At 37.5% G+C, this 18,658-nt stretch overlaps 1 protein-coding gene across 1 annotated transcript; it reads right to left on the reverse strand.

Annotated features, from left to right (window-relative positions):
* Nucleotides 1–3,669: 3,669 nt before the first annotated feature.
* On the reverse strand, nt 3,670–18,510 carry eif3k (eukaryotic translation initiation factor 3, subunit K). Its single transcript, XM_028824724.2, has 8 exons — nt 18,343–18,510; nt 16,522–16,620; nt 16,318–16,438; nt 16,070–16,144; nt 15,842–15,908; nt 10,049–10,126; nt 4,619–4,744; nt 3,670–3,764 (listed from the first exon to the last, which is right to left on the reverse strand). Exons 1-8 carry the CDS (start codon nt 18,402–18,404, stop codon nt 3,733–3,735), a joined length of 660 nt encoding a protein of 219 aa, XP_028680557.2. The 5' UTR covers nt 18,405–18,510; the 3' UTR covers nt 3,670–3,732.
* Between the last annotated feature and the right edge of the window lie 148 nt (nt 18,511–18,658).

The following is an 18,658-nucleotide window of genomic DNA, read 5'->3' on the forward strand; positions in this document are numbered from 1 at the left end:
CAGCATCATGCCTAGATCAAAAGCTCTCTATGGCCTTCAGAAATAAGGTTCTAGATGCCTAGGAGTCTGGGAAGGGATTTAAAAAGATCTCCAAACAACTGGAAGTTAAGCAATCCACTGCCCAGAGGATCATCTACAAATGAAGATTTCAAACAACTGCCAACTTGTCCTGGCCAAGCCACCCCAACAGGTTCAGCCAGAGAGCAGAAAAAAAAGATGCTGAACTCATCATTTGACATTCAGGTAGCTCTTGCTACTGCTGACATCAAAGTTCACGAGTCTACCATTATAAAGAGGCTGCACAAATTAGATCTATACGGGAAGTGTGCCTGGAGGAAACCTTTGCTTTCTAGAAGGAACACCCGAGTAAGATTAAAGTTTGCCTACAAACACCTAGGCAAAAAGCTGGACTTCTAGAACATGTTCTCGCTAGTCAAGGTAAAAAATATTTTTAGCCACAGTACCAGAAGACATTTGGTGAAAACCAAAGACAGCATTTGACCAGAAGGTTTGCGGTTGTTTTACTGCGTCAGGGTCTGTTCAGCTCACCATCACAGAATCCACTATAAATTCTTTGTTGTAGCAGAAGGGTGATTGAGGTTAATGTGAAACCAGTACCACCACCAACAAATGGCTGAATACGTGGAAACGGGGGGTTCTGGAATGGCCAAGTCTAAGCCCAGATTTGAATCCAATCGAAATGATGTGGGGGGGGGGGGGGGGGGGGGATTTGAAACTGGCTATACTTGTAAGACACCCCTCCAAAATCTCACAACAGAAAAAATTCTGCATGGAGGTGTGGGAAAAAATTTTCTCCCAGTCCATGTCAGAAACTGGAAATGCCTACTTAAGATTGAGATTGTTTCAACCAAATAGGGCAATACCAGCTTAGACCCATGGGTGTATTTACCTTTTCCTCAGATGATTTCATTGACCAAATTACTGCAAAGTCAAATCTCCCCCTTACAGTACCTTCATCTAAACATAGTGTTTAAATCAAAGCCACATTTTCTCCACATATATTAAAAGGAAAGAATGTTTCAAGAGGCATGATACTCATGAGGTGACATTTACTTTAGAAAATACAGTTGCTATAGAAAATACAGTAATATTGATTTTATTGTTAACATTCATAAGCTTAACGCTCAACCCAGCCTTAAGCTGATGAAAACTTAATGTTTTTAACAGAAATTAACTTTATTGCCATGCCAAATAGTCATTGTAAAAATGAAACTAAAATACAGTATAACTATTATACATAACTCTGTCCTAGGCTCTTAATTTCTACAAATTGAAAATTGTTACAATTTAGAAATTTGTTGATGTTCACATGGCAAAAGCCTGCAATAATGAATTTGTGCTGTCCAACATCTATGCCACCAGGCTTAGTCTGCCAAGCAAAATAAATAGATGTAAAATTTAAATAAAACAAATATGCAAATTCAAGAAATTGCAAATTACATGCACATGATTCCTGCTAGGGCAGTTTGAGTAGATACTGTCTCCATAGCACACTTATGCTATTGGCTTTGGGCTGCTACTTTACCTGTCAGCAGTGACAAGTATCCTAAAAATGGGAATATGAGGAGCCAAATGTGTAATATGCTTAGAAACGCAGCCATTCTATGTAGTAACTGAGTGGACTCTTTGTTATCCACAGATGGACAGCGTACAGAAGCAATTAAAAAGTGTAACAGAATGTCGAGTAACTCAACAGGTTGTGTGGGGTACAAACCATGTGATGTTTTGCTAGGACTTCTTCCATGACACAGGTTATCAAGTACTGTAATCAGCAGCGTGGAACCTCCAAATGTCATCTGGATGATAATCTTGCTGACATTTCATAAACAGCATGATAGGAAATGGCAAGCTGTGTTTAGCCAACTTGTCTGTGCTTGTCCAACTTTTTTTTTTTTTTTTTTTTTTTAAATAGGTTTTGGCTATAACTAACTTTTTGATCAATCAGTATCTGCCTCTCCTTGGCATATATGAATGTGAAGGGATATACAGTACCACCAGGATGTAGTGTGTTCCCTGATGTTGGGACTTGGTCATGTGTGAGGACTTTTCTTTACTCGATCATTATTTCTGACTTGTACACTTTCGTTGTGAAGTAGAATATCTGCTCCACAAACGCAAGTCCCCTATGTACTTTTTAAAAAAAAAAAAAAAAGGTGGGGTAGGGGGTCTGGGGTTGGTCATTATAAACAGGTGACTTGCCTAAAACAAGAACTAAACTTTCTTGTTTTGTAGGTTTTGTACTGCAAAAAATGGGAATGTAAAACACTGGGGGCACTGACAGACATGCTTGACAAGTTAATAATTAAATAAATGTACAAAACAGTTTGATTTTTGTTTTGTTGACATTTATTTTGTCATTCTACTTTGATCTTTTTATCAACACTTTTTTTTTGTCATTCTACTTTGATCTTTTTATCAACACACTGTATGCATAATTAGAAAGATATCATAAAGTTTTCCCCATTGCTGCATTTTACTCATTTATTACTAGCAGGACAGTATGAAAGATAATATATATTATAAAATATTTGTTACATCTCAGACAAAACACTGAACGTCTGAAAACTAACCAGTAAAATCATAAGTCCCTAATCTCTTTTCACACTAGAAAACAAAGTTATACATACTTAGCTTCTACTGTGTGGACATGTGGCAAATGAACAGGTTCTTTCAAGCTAAGTTCAACAGGCAGGCACAGAAAGTGCAACACAACCACCATCTAGTGGAAGCATTTTGCTCCTTGTTGACAGTTTAGGAATTTGGAAGTGAGGTAATACACAACACAGGTTGCAACCTTTTCCAGTTTGACATAGATATTAACACTCCCAAATGGTTTGATTTTGAAAGACATTCACAAACATTTTACAAGATGTTTAGATAATAGGTGCTCATACGTACCTGCTAGTGCTTTTTCTGCCTTTTCAGACAGAAAACATTGTGGCAGAAAGAGCAATAAAAACATGTACTAAATTCCACTATCCATATTCCCTTCAGGTGTACTGGATTTCAGTAAAATCTAACAGTACGTGGTTGACTTCATGATAAGAAACACAGTATTGACAAAAATATGTTAAGTACATAAATACATAATTTAATGAGAGATTTTGGTCTGAGAAACTGGACCTACATCTGTATTTAAGCACTTCTCAAAGCCATAACTTAAATCCATGGAAGAGTACCCACCATGTCCTCTTTATTTTTCTTCCATTCTTAATAAAAAAAAAAAAAAAAAAAAAAAAAAAAACCCCTCATCAAGCATGCATAGCTTTTTTGTTAAATCACTCACTGTGGAAAAACACACTGCAGCCCTAACTTCCTAATCTATATTCTGTGTGTGCTTAAGAATTTAGTTGCAACTGTTCCATTTGAAAATACTAGCTTTTTACATTCCATGTACTGTCGTACATCGATGACTTTATGTATATATACTCCTTTGATTTCTTAGTACATTGGGAAGAACACTTTAGCCTGCACAGTATTACGTGACCAGTTCCAGGTATATAAACACTTTAAAAGCTCAAGAAAGGGAAAGCTACTCACTCAAATAACTCAACTGGTTGGCAATGCTCACCACCTTTGGCATGGGGCACTATAGAGAAATAATCCTTAATTGAATTTCCACATATGTTAATAAAGGACACAAATGCATTTGGATAAATTATTTTACTGTGAAAAGGAGAAACAGAAAATACATTTTTGAAAGGTGCTTCATCATTGGGATGTGGCCATAATACTCGAAACACCTAAAACAGAAGATGAAAAAAAAATATAAAAAGAAGACAAATTTAGACACTAGCCTGGTTAAACACTAAAATAAAGACTGCTTCAGGTACACACTCTCTGACTAAATCACAAGTTTTATTCCCAAAATTAAACCAAAATGAAAAATGATTGATATCGTAAACGTGATGCGATTCTGCCATGTATCATCTAATGATACCCTAGAAAACCTCTAGAAATAAAGATATGAAGACTACCCTTATACACACTACCATTTACTTTACTTATTAATGTCAAAATGTGTCATGCATTTGCACAAATTAAGAAAAACTGTACATTAGTTAAGCAAAGCTGCCCAATTTTGAGAGTCCAGTGGCAAATTCCTAATATGTGTGGATATTGTACATTTTCTCCCTGTCTACAAGGATTTTAATCAGAATTTCTATTTTTCTCCAAAATCCATGCTTGGTATTGTGAATGGCGACTCTAAACTGCCCCATTACAAGTGTGTGACATACATTCAAAAGTACTTCATTTAGTTTTGTTTTTTGCCTTTCACCCAATAATGACATAATTCTGTGTTACAAGAAGTGGGATTGGAAAACATATGAATTACATCAAGCTGAAAATATGTGCAATGGTCTTAGTTTGCCTAGGGATAGTTTGATACACAAAATGAATTGAAATGTAGAGGAAAATTAGTGTCAGAACTAGCGCTGACAAACACACACCAATACTGTTCTAAGAACAACTGATGCCCCTGTCTCCATCAGGACCATCATGTTCGTTCTGCTGCCCTTTCACTGAAATCTCTACCTTATATTGTTTAGAGTGAGTAGGTGAAAACTGTTTCCTAAAAACCGTCTGTGCAACTCACTTTCAAAATCAATCTTCTCCACAATATTTTTGGGCTTGATGTTCTCTTCTTGATTGTAGATAAAGATCTGTCCAGGGTCACTCTCTGTCCAGCCATATTTGCTCATCCAAGCCCTGAGCTGTGAGTCTGAAAGATCACAAGATACTTGTTAAAAGCCAGTCATGTTAATACCCATCGTAAGACTCAAGGCCCCTCTTTTCCCCCCATTTTCCTTCCTGTTAGTAGAACTTCTTTAGTTGGTTTACAACACAATATTAAGTGTACTGAGGCAACACTTACTCTAGCTACTTGTCTTTTATAGTGTGATTCCATTACAATGGAGTTAAAAAAAAAAAAAAAAACACTTTCAAATACAAAGTTACAAGTAACTGGGACAAGATGTTATGTGCAGTTTACCTGAACAAAGTAAAGATGGGTGTAAAAAGGAATAGTTTTAATAATAAAATAAATGGTTTACGTCAGATGTATACCTTAAAACCTAAGCTTCCAAAAACTACATTTTTATGCAGCACTAAATCTCATTCACCCTACATCAGGAGTGTCACACTTAATATTTTTGAGGGCCAAACACAGCACTTTATTTACCTCGCACAAGATGGAATATATCAACAAACTACTACCTCCACATTTTATTTACAAACAAGAGGTACCTCTCTGCTCATCACAATCATATATTCTACTGTGCATCTCTCTTGAAACTGTTGCCTCTGTAGAAACTTTTCCTTTCTTGGACAATGCAGTGAGTTAGAAAAGTTATCAGTGGCAATGTGTATGAAATCATCATTAAGTGAAAACACAATATGTCTGTGCATAAAGTAGAGTGAGAATTTCACTTTGGACACATGAAACCATTTGTAGCTAAAGGAAAATACATCCACTTTATACCTGCATTAACATATTCATGTAGCATGGTGTCAGTGGTCAGGTAAGCTGCATAAGGTTGGACAGCTCAAACACCTGTGTGGCTTTACAAAGTGGGCAGAGCAACAGTAACAGCCTGTGAAGTTGACCTAATATTCCCTTCATGTGATGGTCATATCTTTGGCATCTTCCTAAAACACAAAATTTCTTTATGGAAGAGTGGCATGTCAACGTTTCGGTTTTTCTTGTTGGGTCATTCCTAGTAGCCATATTCAATTCTAACTACAGGTTAGTAGCTGCAGTGCACTATGCTACAAAAATAAACACAAGCAGACACTACAGATGTATTCAAATGGCAAGTGTTAATGTAATCTGAACCTAATTGTATAAGGATACAAGCTAAATATGAAATAAAAGATAAAAGGTGTTTTTTCAGAAAACTGTCATTGCAGGTGGCATGTAAAATGTTTTGAAAATTGATGAAGCAGGCTGCTTTAAAAATAACCATGGGTTGAATCAGGCCTGTGGCCACTGCATCTGACACCCTTTGCCTACATACATTTCAGGAAACTAATTTATATTCTAAAGTAAAAGGAACAAACACACATTTACCATGAAGTAAGTTTGTCTCTTTAACCATATACTGTAGGTGGGTCACTAACCATTTATATTGCATTGTAAAATATTTTCAGCTTTTTATCCAAAATAAATTAATGTAATTAAAAATGAAATATAAAACATTACACATCTTTTATTTTAAAGCAATCAATACACAAAGACATACTGCTGGAAGACTCGGCAATAGAAGTACACTTTTTCATTTAGTTATGTTTGCCCATGAGGGAAAAAAAAAATTAATTGAGTTTTTTTTCCCGCTGTATGAGGCTGGCAACACACAATGTATGCGAGAGGAGTTAATTTAATTTCCCACCAAGCTCATTTCACATTCCTCTTCCACACTAAGCGGATGTTTCCTTCAAGCTTATGGACAACTAAACTTCATTCATTCATTCAAGGTTTAGGTGTTGCACACTTTTTACTGCTTTATTTTATTTGGCTATTAATAATATACACAATTAATCAAGTGCCAAAAAGGAAATGTGCTCATTCTAAGACTGCCTGCCAGGACACCGTGAAATTAATCAATGCAAGTAATCAGACAAGAATGTTACTTACAATGTTTTTACATTATTCACATTAATATGTGGAGGCAGAATATCCAGAAAAGCAGTGTAAAGTTACATTAATCCAGCTGTTCATAATCTTAAAGTACACTATTCAATACAAGGTGGAGCATAAAGGCATTGCAAGTGTGAGGATAATTATACAGAAACTTAAAAAAAAAAAAAAAAAAAATGATTCAAGGACAATCCCCACTTTGTCAGCCCATTAATATTTTAACTCTGGAACTCCACCTGTCTTTCCTTTGGTAACCAAGGACAACAGGCATGACAACAAAAAAACAGAACATAAATACTGCTTTTATGTCATTGCCAATTACTGCTTGAAATAATAAGCCAACATCTGACAACAACTAATCGAAGTGCAAACGGGGTGGCATTACACATAAGTCATTGCCTATATGATGGCTAACAGTAGAAATAATAATAATAATAATAATACAAGATACAGCCTTGACACATTTTTGCCAAAACACAGACACCAGTAGCCTTCAGTTCTGATAATATTATCATGTTTAAATGAATAGTAAAAAATAAAAAACTGATAAAACACTAAAAAAGAAATAGGTCCCTAACGCAAGCACTTCACTTCCAATAGTGTAATGTGCCCCATACCATCAAAAACAGTTTCACACTCGGTATTTGTACAATCTGTGCCAAGGCATAATGCAGTTCTTACGATCTACTTATGGAGACCTTATGCCTATTAAAACAACTTTATTTTTTGGCCATGTATTTGAATGCATTATTGTTTTAACTATTATATCTTGTCAGTGCTTTGACATTGTACAGGGTGGCCCAGGAAAAAGTGGCCCGCCTCCATGGAGATGACTGCATTACGTGGTGAAGAGAAAAATGATCGAATTTGGCATTCACATTTACAGATGATGCTGAAAGTGATCTCCTTGTGCATCAATACATCTCTGTGCCCGTTTCAGCATGTTCATGTACACTCTTTGCAACGTCATGGGATCGATGGGTATGGCATTTTCAATGTTCAACTTCAGTTCATTTACAGTCTGCGGATTTGTCTCATACACGCAGCCCTTTAAATGATCCCACAAGAAATGTTCGCACGTTGTTAAGTCAGGCGATGGTGGTGGCCTTAAACCCTTGCTAATAATCCTTTCATCAGGGAAATGCTGCCAATTAGTAGACACAAATATGCGGGAAGTATGGTAAGTTGCAATGAACACTGTATGCTGTTAATTTTGGCTGCACTAGTACATACTGACCACTTCTGTACACTGCCACCACAAAAGTGGTTTCCAGGGATCAGACAGCAAGGAAACAAGGCAGGCGAAATGACTGCAGCCACCCATCCGGTGGCAGATGAGACGGGAGTCATCTCAGTGGAGGCGGGTCACTTTTCGTGGGCAACCCTGTATAATGGACAGGTATGCAACTGTATATAAAAACCAGAGTGAACCGAGTGTGAGGCTGATAATCCACAGATGCCCTGTGAATATATGTCCAAATTTTGGATATACAGGTAAAATTCTGTTACAACGAACTCACAGGGACCCAAAAAATATTTCGTAATGAAAATTTTGTTGTAATGAGATTCTGTATGTTACTATAGTGCTTTCTTTAACTTGTATCCAGGTGTTTGCAATCATTTCAATAGCTTCTTTCGCGTTAATTTTAATCTCCTCCTGCCTACAAGTTATGCCGACGAGAATTTTTCTCAGCATTTCCTTGTGATAATACACTTTCATGATGCAAACGATGCCCAAAACCAATGGCTGAAGTGCTGCCATGCAACTAGGTGGGAGGAATTCAACGCGAACATTATCTAAATGTGGAAGCATGTTGTGGGCTGCACAGTTATCAATAAGGAGCCGAATCATTATTTCTTCTTCATATTGTGAGGTTTCTGAACTCTTTTGAGAACCCCCCCCCCCCCCCCCCCCCCAATGGGAATGACACGCTGAAGTGCGTCCTGAAGCGCGATTGCGGAGTCTGTGGAAGATTGTTTGTCCGTTGCTGGGGCAGGGCAATAGGAGGCTCACAATGATTTAATGAAGCACCACAGAAGCAAATCATAAAAGATCGTGGTCACGCTATAAGTCCCTGTCTTGCATCCCAAAACACGAGGCTTAGTCTCAGTACTTTAGCAAAACCAGCTTTATTCAGCTTGAAACAGGAGCGGCGCAGTTATTTATTGTAGCGTGATCTGCCACTCTGTTATACACAGACACAGCAGTCATGGCCAGGTCAGTGATCAAGTAATCCTGTTACAGTTTCTGCATTTACAATTTACGTGCTCCTAACCTTGCATCACCCCTCGAGATCTTCTGTTGTGAGCTGGGGGGCTGATCGCACCCCTACTGGTTAAAAAAAAGACACTGAAAGACTACTTTCACATTGCTCCCTTGCTGCTGGGCTTACTTCCAGCTGCTCTATCGCATGATCCGCGCGGTACTTCGCAGACTTAAAAGTCCAAAAGCACTTGTCAGTTGCGGATTGTTTGTTTGCCTTTCTCTATCTCTGTCCTTCCCTGCTCCTGACATGCACTCCTTTGAAGAGGAAGATATGTTTGCATTCTTTTAATTGTGAGACAGATTTGTCATCACCGTCTTGTCAAGGAGCACGTTTAAACTTTTGAAAAAGAGACATGTTTGTTTGCAGTGTTTGAATAAAGTTCCTGTCTCTACAATCTTCTGTGTTTCTGTGCAAATCTGTGATCCAAGCATGACACTGTTTACTTTGGTGGAGAGACGCAGCATATCTGCTATTGCCCCGTACAGAAGCGGAGATCGCACTTCGGCTTGCTGTCCAGTTGTGGGAGGTCCCAAGAGAGTTTACAAACTTCACATTCTCTTGAATGAGTGCCACATTAATAGGAATGTTTCCTGAACGAGCATCACTGAACCACATAAAAAACGGCTTTATCGACGTCTTCAAATGCAGCAGTTCACATACGTTTGCAACCAGAGTTTTTTCTACTTTTTTTTTGCTCTGTCTTTCAAGAAAGTTGACAGTGTCGATAGCGATATTCCGAATTTACTGGCAACATCATTTTTCTTTTTGCCACAATCGAGAGCTGCATTTCAAGGTCTTTTGTGCACTTCGTTATAATGAAAGTATCTGCTGAATGTACTTCGTAGTAACGAGATTTCTATAGACTCGTGTCATATGGGGAAGCTGTCGGGACCATAAAAATACTTCATTGTAATGAAAATTTCATTGTAAAAATATTCGTTGTAAAGGAATTTTACCTGTATAACTATTTATTGTGAATTCTACCCATTATTATTTTGCATAAAGCCACACAATATTAAACACTGTTAAAATGCAGAAATCAACTTCAGCTACTGCAGCCTGCAAATAATAATATTAATGAATTTTACACTACAGAAAACTGAAACACCACAAAATAGCATACCTGTGAGATCCCCCAACATTTCTGCCAACAGCATCTTCTCAATGTTTTGGTATGTGATGCCAACCACATGACAGATGACTGCATATTAATACCAAAAAAAAATACAATTATAAAGCAGCTAAGTTATAATTCAATTAGTGAGAAAAAAGAAATGGTAGACACTATTAGTCATTGAACACAAGGGACATCTCACATATATGTGCATACATGTAAGGGCTCTATGATAATAATGCATTTTAATTTATAGGGGCACTTTACATTAGCAGTAAATCTCAAAGTGCAACATAGAAAGATTAAACAAAGGCAAGGCAAGATAAAAACAGAGATAAAACAACAATAATTATAGCATTTTTGTTAATATGCTTTCCTAAATAGAAAAGTCTTTAGCTGTTTTTTTAAAACAGGCCACAATCTGCTGTGTTCTTAGGCTCTCTGGTAGGGCATTTCAGAGCCGTGGAACAGCGGCTGCAAAGGCTCGGTCTCCCATTGTATGAAGTTTGGTCACGGGGGGTGAAGGCGGTAGGTATTTTTAAAATGTAGGTTTCTTGTAGTGGATTATAGTATAAGGAGTTCCTTAAGATATTTTGGAGCATTTCCACGGATACACTGGTGAGTAAACAAACAGAGTTTGTATTCGAAACGGAGATGGATAGGGAGCCAATGAAGTGACAGAAGGATTGGCGAGATATGTTCGTATTTCCACACCCTCATCAGGATTCTTGCAGCACTATTTTGAATTTGTTGGAGCTTTTGAAGGCTCTTGTTGGGTATCCCGATGAGGAGTGCATTACAATAGTCCAGTCTGGATGAGACAAAGGCATGAACCAGTTTTTCAGCATCACAGAGGGAGTGGTAGGGATGGAGTTTGGCTATATTTCGGAGATGAAGGAATGCAATTTTACAAAGGTGATGGATATGTATATCAAATGACAGATGGGAGTCTAACTTGACACCCAGATTTGTAACAGAAGGGGAGAGGGTAATAGTATGGTCAGAAAAGGAAATACAATTTACAGAGGTACGAAGATGATTGAGGGGGGGTGCCAATTAAAAGAGATTCAGTTTTGGTGCTGTTCAGCTTGACGAAGTTCTTGGACATCCAGGCCTCAATCTCATCCAAGCAAGAGGAAAAAGTTGATGGAGGTGTAAGAGAAGTCGAATCCAGTCTCACATAGAGCTGCGTATCGTTGGCATAGCAATGGAATGAAACTCCATGCTTGTGGATGATGTGACCCAGGGGTAGCATATAGATATTAAAGAGGGTCGGCCCAAGGACTGATCCTTGTGGGACTCCACAGGTGATAGTGTGGGTATGAGATTTACTCAGTCCTGTCTGTAAGATAGGACTCGAAAGCAATGCCAGAAAGTCCAATTGTATAGTGAAGGTGATGAAGGAGATTATTATGATCTACCGTATCAAATGCAGCTGTAAGGTACAGGAGAATAAGGAGTGATGGACAGCCATGGTCAGCAGCCATCAAGAGGTCATTGGTGACTCTAATCAGGGCTGTTTCTGTGCTGTGAGAAGTTCGGAAGCCAGACTGAAATTTTTCAAACATATTGAATTTTTTGAGGTGATCCTGAAGCTGAACCAAAACAACCTTTTCCAAAACCTTAGACAAAAATGGAAGGTTGGAGATCGGACAATAGTTTGCTATCACTTCAGGATCCAAAGAGAATTTTTTTAAATGAGGTCTAATTTTTGTGGTTTTCAAGGCCAGTGGGACTAAGCCGCTCTGGAGAGAGTGTTTAATGATGTCAGCAATAAGAGGGTTTATATCTGATACATTAGCTTTTACCAGAGGAGTAGGAAAAGGGTCCAATGAACACGTTGAAGGTCGCATCCTCTGTATGATGTCCTCAACTTCTTTAACTGTGGTACAGGGGAACTGGGAGAGGCAGCCCATTGGCTTTGATGTACAAACATCCAGCGATGGAGGGCTGGAGGCAGACAATGAGGAGCGGATGCTGTCCACTTTAGAGGTGAAATATTCAATAAAATCATTGCACTGCTCCTCTGTGAAAAGGGCTCTACTAAACAAACCATTCAACAACTACAAGACACTTTTCCGTGATAAGTTTTCTTAATCATTTATATAAAATTTTCAGTGATATCAGATATATGTCGCACGTACAGGAATCATATCCACTTTTTTAAGGAGTGTAATTGATCAGAGAATTAAAGGAGCACACATTTGAAAACGCCTAGATACAAGTTTTCTTTCTTTGTAAATAATAAGAAACATGTATTATTGCATTCATTCATTTACATGAGTAATTAAATAAACTTTGAACATGCAACCTAGTTTCTTACAAAATACAAAGTGATAGACTATTTTAAAAATACTTTGTAAAAACAAAATCATACAATGGGGAAAAAAAAAAAAAAAAAAAAAAAAATCAAGATTATTATAATTGCAGGCCAACTAAAACATTATTAGTCTTAGGAAAGGAATCACAGAACAATTCCAGAAAAAAAAAAAAACAAAAGAAACATGAGTGCCAATTCAAAAATGGTGAGGGCATGCAATAACAGTTGTGGAAAATTGGACTGTCACAAACAAAAGCAGTATGAGAACTGAGATAATGGCAAGTAATTACTTTGCAGGAGACAAATAGACTTTAATACTTCTAACCTCAAAAAACAAATGTCATAGTAATGTCACATTGGGAAAAATGTGGGATGACCACAATGCATGTAGACATCAGCAAGTTGGGAAAAGTGGGTGATGGTACTATAAACAAGGTGACAGGTGTAACAAGTGTATGTGACATACTAAAACTGCATACAAATGGAAAGAGTAAAATATCAATGATCAAATGTTAAGAGAAAACTTTTATATTTGACTGTCTAGCTGATTTTTGAAATGCATTTTAAATGTATAAATAATATTTATCACAAATGCTTATTTTTCACAGACATATTAACTCCCACATTGAAAATGCAAGAAGAGGATTCACCCCTAAAACACCACCCACAACATGAAGGTATGTCTCAAGGGCAGATTAAAAATGCAAAGAATAATTAAGCACCGAGTATATTAATGAAATATTAATAGCGTTGAAGCTAGAGGTGCTGTATACATATAATTCTCAGAGAAGTTTAAATGGATCAAGAAGTACCCAAGTTTCAAGAATAGCAAAGAAATTACCAAACATTTGTCATGTTCTTTCACTTTTGTATCATTGTACAGAAATATAATAAAACTCACAAATTTGTTTAGTTATCGATATATTTGCAATTTGATATGAGCTTCTGATCTATTTGTCGAGACCTCATGCCTATTAAAACTACTTTATTTTTTGGTCAGACACAATTAGTCTCTGCTTTTTGTGATTTTCAATTTGGCTGTCCACATAAAGCATTTAATAAATGAATGAATTCCTTAACAAGTAAAACAGTGAACAAACTTTTGGAATCAGCTTCACATTTTACAAAATGTATTGGTATTTGTTTGCAGGATCACTACACAGAGGTGTTTTCTCCAGCAATACATAAAGAAATATACTCTGGCTCCATGCAAATGTGCAAAGAACTGTCATTTTTCACTCTTGCTGTATTTCTTACTCTGTATCTCACAGCAAAAACAGTACATCTTGAAAGGAGTTAGGAAGTGCTTCAGCAAATTACAGTTTCTTATATTTCATATCTGAGAGGAACTTACTTTGAATGACGCATTGCATCACTTTTTCAACTGTTTAACCAATTTACACTGCCTAGTCATTTGTCAAGGACAAAGGGATTTTGGATCTGATTAACACTAGAATTACCAAAGACTACGAAAAGACTTGTAAACCCGGTTCACCTTGAATCCCTTCGCACCTCTCCGGCAGCGTCTTTTGTCTTGTAAATGTGTTGATCAACACAAGCAACCTGCTATACCATCCCCCTCACAGCCGCAGAAAGGGCAAGAAGCTCTCCCAGTTCCAGCCTTGATTATCTGGGAGTGAGCTACCTAGAGTTGTGTGTTCCGTGTCTATAACAATTTATGTAAACACATCATTAAAGCAGAAACGTTTTTCATGTTTTAGTAATAAATAACAAAGTGTAGACATGAATTGTATAATGTGTGAAGGCTGATGTCCAAGTATCAAATGAACACTTTCACAAAAGGTACAAAGACAATACGACAGCTTCTGTGGTGCAACAGTAAGAACTGCTCCCTGGTAAATTTATTGTTTTGAGTAGTGAGCTGCACATATTGTTAATATTATACAATAAAAACACACATCTGATTTGTGTCTGTAACAGCCGGTGTAAATTTATAGTACTTGTAAAAGGTAGCTTTTTTTTACTTTTATTCTCTCAGTCATGACCACAATACAATGGCCCCCACCACCACAGATCTGACGCTGTTAGTTTTTATCTGAAACTGGGAATAACTATAGATGCGAGTGGTGTTTTGAGACAATGGAACTGGAAATACTCTGATCTGGAAGAATAAAAGCTGAAACACAAACGCTGGTGTGTCATGCCTTTTTGGTATATCATTGTCACTTTAATTTTTTCTATTCAGTTCTATTGAGTGTTCCTGCTCACGTTGAATTAGTATGCACCTTATGGTCCATGATGTCAAAGCCACACTGACTGAGTTTGCTTTCCTGGGGGAAGCAGCTGTCTTGGAACAGAAGCTTGTTGATGGTGCATCCTCTTTCTTTTTCCATCTCCTTTTCGTGTAAGAAGCGACGACGAAGTTCATCTGCAAGGTGAGCAAAGAACACTCTTCTTTTCTCAGTGGACCCGTGCATGCCTTGAACAGTACATTTGCGTTGATTGCCGCCAGATCAGGCATGTTGTAGCACACAGCAACTGGCTACCCACGTGCTCCTGCTCACACTGAATAATGAATTTGTCATTTATTACTAAAACATGAAAAACGTTTCTATTTTAACAATGTGCTTACATAGATTGTTGTAGACACGGAACACAGATGAAATTATTTACCCTATACAACTCTAGGCAGCTCACTCCCAGATAATCAAGGCTTTAATTGGGAGAACTTCTTGCCCTTTCTGTGGTGGTGGGGGGATGATATAGCAGGCTGCTTGCCTTGACCAACACATTTACTAGACAAAAGACCCTGCTGGAGAGGTTCGAAGGGATTTAAGGTGGGCCAGGTTTGCGAGTTTTTTTCATCGGCTCTGGTAATTCTAGTGTTAATTATTAGAGAGGGTGTAGTATGGGGGGGTTGAGAAAAAAGAAACAAACCCCAGAATTGTAAATAAGCAAAAGCAACCAAACAAAACGTGAAAAATCACATTAAGAACCCTAAAAGCAGCAACTGCAATAAGAAGCTTTTAAAAGTTAATACAAAAATACCTGTATGTTTACTATTAATAATTTCCCTGAAAATGCAACACTAAATTAAATGTTTAAGTTTCAAAATGTTGCCTACTAATTAGGAAACTGGTTGGAAAAAAGCATCAACTGCAGGCAATGACTTTTCAGGCTCCTGGCATACAAACCTCTCCATTTCACCTTTGTTTTATCACTGTTTCATAGTGAAATTTTAACTTTGTTAGCATGCATGTAAAAACAATTTCAAATTAAAAAAATATGATTCTAGTAAATAAATAATGGTACAGAGTCAAAACAAACAAAACAAAGCAGACTGTCAGTGCAAGCAGTGTTATACATATCACAAAAACCACAACACCACAGAGCTACAAAAACGGACAAAACAAACAAACAGCCCATACTTTCATGAGAATTTCATGAATACATAAAACAACTTAAGGAAACCATTGCCAGTCAATCTATGAGTCACAATGGTTAGTGGATTCACCACTTACATTTTCGCACAGAATCCTCAAATCCAGTAATCCCTTCAATCAGCTCTCGGTTTTCCTCAAGATTTTGCTGTAAAGAGGTGATGGAAGAATAATATCACACAAATGAAAATATACATGCTGATAGGCTCCAGTAAAGGGGCGACAAAAATCAGATTAGCACTGTCACTTTGAAATCTCAATACAAGATCATAAGGCAGGAAGAGAGGCAGGATGCCTCAGAGAACTTACCCAAAATGCTTGAAAGTGACACGTTTCTAGTAGATTCCCCAAATAAAGGATCTGTCCAATTGGTCCTTCCTCCTGCTGCAAAAAGAGTTAGGGATACAACACAATGATAGTTTCCCACCCACCTGCTTCCCTATAAGGAACCTATCCTTACTTGGTATTACAAGAAAGTATGTCTCAATCTGAAAACTTTGCAAATTCACAACCAGAAAATTCCTTGTCCTATTTCCTTTTTAAACCTTGTAGGATACATGGCTTTGGTCAATCATACATTTACACAGTGTGAAGTCTGTGTGAGGGAGGTTTGTCAGTGCCTTAAGTAGAATTTGGGCAGTCACAGTGGTTTGAAAGTATGCTGGATTAAACTGGTACCTGTGGAGAAAAGCAAAAAAAAAAAAAAATTCAGAAAGCAAAGCATATGGTCCTGGCCTTGGTGATATAAGGTACAGACTTACAGTTTGAGTACTGCCAGGTTGGCCTCTAGATCATAAGCATTTTCCCGGGCCTGCGTCTCCACATAGCGTTCCAACGTTGCTAGATTTTCTGGGTTATACCTAAAATGAGGAATATGACACTTTTGAGGGAACAAAATGGGCAGGATATCTCAATAACTGAACTGAATGTGCTGCAATTATTGCCACCCTTCAGCATTGATGGAATGTGATTCTTCTAGATGAAAAATTTTATGGTTAATACTTTAAATATTGTTTTTGATAATGGACTTCCAATTTTCCTTTTTGCACCAAGTAATGCTTGGTCTTTCTATCCTTCCATTCATTTTCTAGTCAATTCATTGTCATAGACAGCAAAAGACACAAAGCTGGAGGTAACCCTGGTGCTACCTTTGCGATAGACTAAGAACTTGAAGTAAGTTATGTAAACACATTCATTAATTCACTAAAAACACAGCAGAAAAGCACCATTTCTAAACATGGTTCTTTAAATTTGTCAGGCTCCCTCTCACTGTCTTATTCATGCACAAACACATTAAGTTTGATTTAGAAAAGAGATCTACTATAAATATCCATCCATCCATTTTCCAACCCGCTGAATCCAAACACAGGGTCACGGGGGTCTGCTGGAGCCAATCCCTACTGTAAATATTTTGGAACAAAAATGTAACAATAAATTATGAGGATTCCAATCTCTTTATTACATCAGATTGTATAGAATTTGGTTGGGGGGGGGGGGGGGGGAATTACTAATGATGTACTTAATTGGCATAATGCTTGGTTAATTGCTAATACGAATTCTGTTACCTATTTTTCATAACTTTACCCAATTAACACTCTTATAAGAAAAATGCTTCCAGATTTAGCTATTCACATTGCACATTTTGTCATTCACAACCAGAAATCTAACACCCATTTTTCGTCCTGTCCCCAGAAACGGGTTGAAAGTAGTGTCTGCTTGGATTGCCAAGAAATTGGGTTACTGAATTTTTTTTCTCGAATTAAAGGATGTTATTTTCTTTTATGGTAACATTTTTTTAACGATACCACTTCATTTCTGATCAACTTTTAAATATTATTTAATTCCTAAGTGTACATAAATTAGATGCAGATTTCTTTATTTAATCTTCTCTATACTGAATTTCCGGTTTATATAAATTCTCTTGGTTGGTTAAAGCCTTCCGATGTACCAAGGACTTCTACCTTTATGAGAATATTACTGATGTCTTTTATGCCTGTTTCCTTTATTCTATTTTTATGTTTTTGAATGTATTATTTGCACTGGTATATATATTTTACATTGTTTAGTACAATATCGTATGCACATTTGAGAAAAAGCGCTATATACATTTATTTTTTATTATAAATAAAAAATAACATTTATCGACAGTGCTTTAATTCTTTTAATACAAGGGGCATGGTTGCACAGCAGTTATTTCCAGAATAATGTGCCCATATGGCGATTGTTCTTTCTGATTTTCCATCTGAAAGACCGGTCGATCACCCGGCGACACAAAACTTCTGTTGTCCTAGTGTGGGTGATGGCTTGTGTGTTAGTAATAAAAAGACGCGCCACTGAAGGTTTAAACGTCTTCCCGCTAATGATGCCCGGAGAGGCTCCTGCTCCCTGAAAGCCCTAAACGAGACAATGTACTTGAATTGCACCGGTTCTTAAACTAGACCGCCTAACTACTTTACTGTAATTTTCAATTCTATACATGCCTGAACACATACTGCATACGTTCTACCCATATCCCAGCTCAAGCTTTCATCGTCACAACCTCAGTCCCTTAAAATCCAGTGTGTGACCAATGATCCGCCTACCTGTCAATTCCTCGCAACAGCTTGCCCACATTTGCTCTCATCTGTTCAAAAGACGAAGCCATTTGTTTTATTTATTTCTATGGCCGTTCACACGTGGCTCAAAACAAGACGAAACCACACCGGCCTAAACAGGAAGAGGCTAACCCGGAAACAAAACCGATCACATGTCAGACGTGAAAGATCATGTGACGACCACACGTCTTTCACGTGACAGTTATAGCTTTCACACAGGACCGCCCATTCGATCTTTAAAGCAGTCTGCGTCGGTTCCGCGTGTTTTGCATAACATTTGGAAGTTCTTTAAGATAGCGGTTGC

Source organism: Erpetoichthys calabaricus, chromosome 18 (assembly GCF_900747795.2).
Source record: "Erpetoichthys calabaricus chromosome 18, fErpCal1.3, whole genome shotgun sequence".
NCBI lineage: Eukaryota > Metazoa > Chordata > Cladistia > Polypteriformes > Polypteridae > Erpetoichthys > Erpetoichthys calabaricus.

Excerpts from the sequence above, each read along its gene's own strand:
- eif3k (XM_028824724.2), bottom strand. The coding sequence starts at position 18,404 with ATGGCTTCGTCTTTTGAACAGATGAGAGCAAATGTGGGCAAGCTGTTG. Across the intron at positions 16,439-16,521 it reads AACCTGGCAGTACTCAAACT|GTACCAGTTTAATCCAGCAT; the intron begins GTAAGTCTGTAC and ends TTTTCTCCACAG. Across the intron at positions 10,127-15,841 it reads TGAGGATTCTGTGCGAAAAT|TCATCTGTCATGTGGTTGGC; the intron begins GTAAGTGGTGAA and ends ATTAATATGCAG.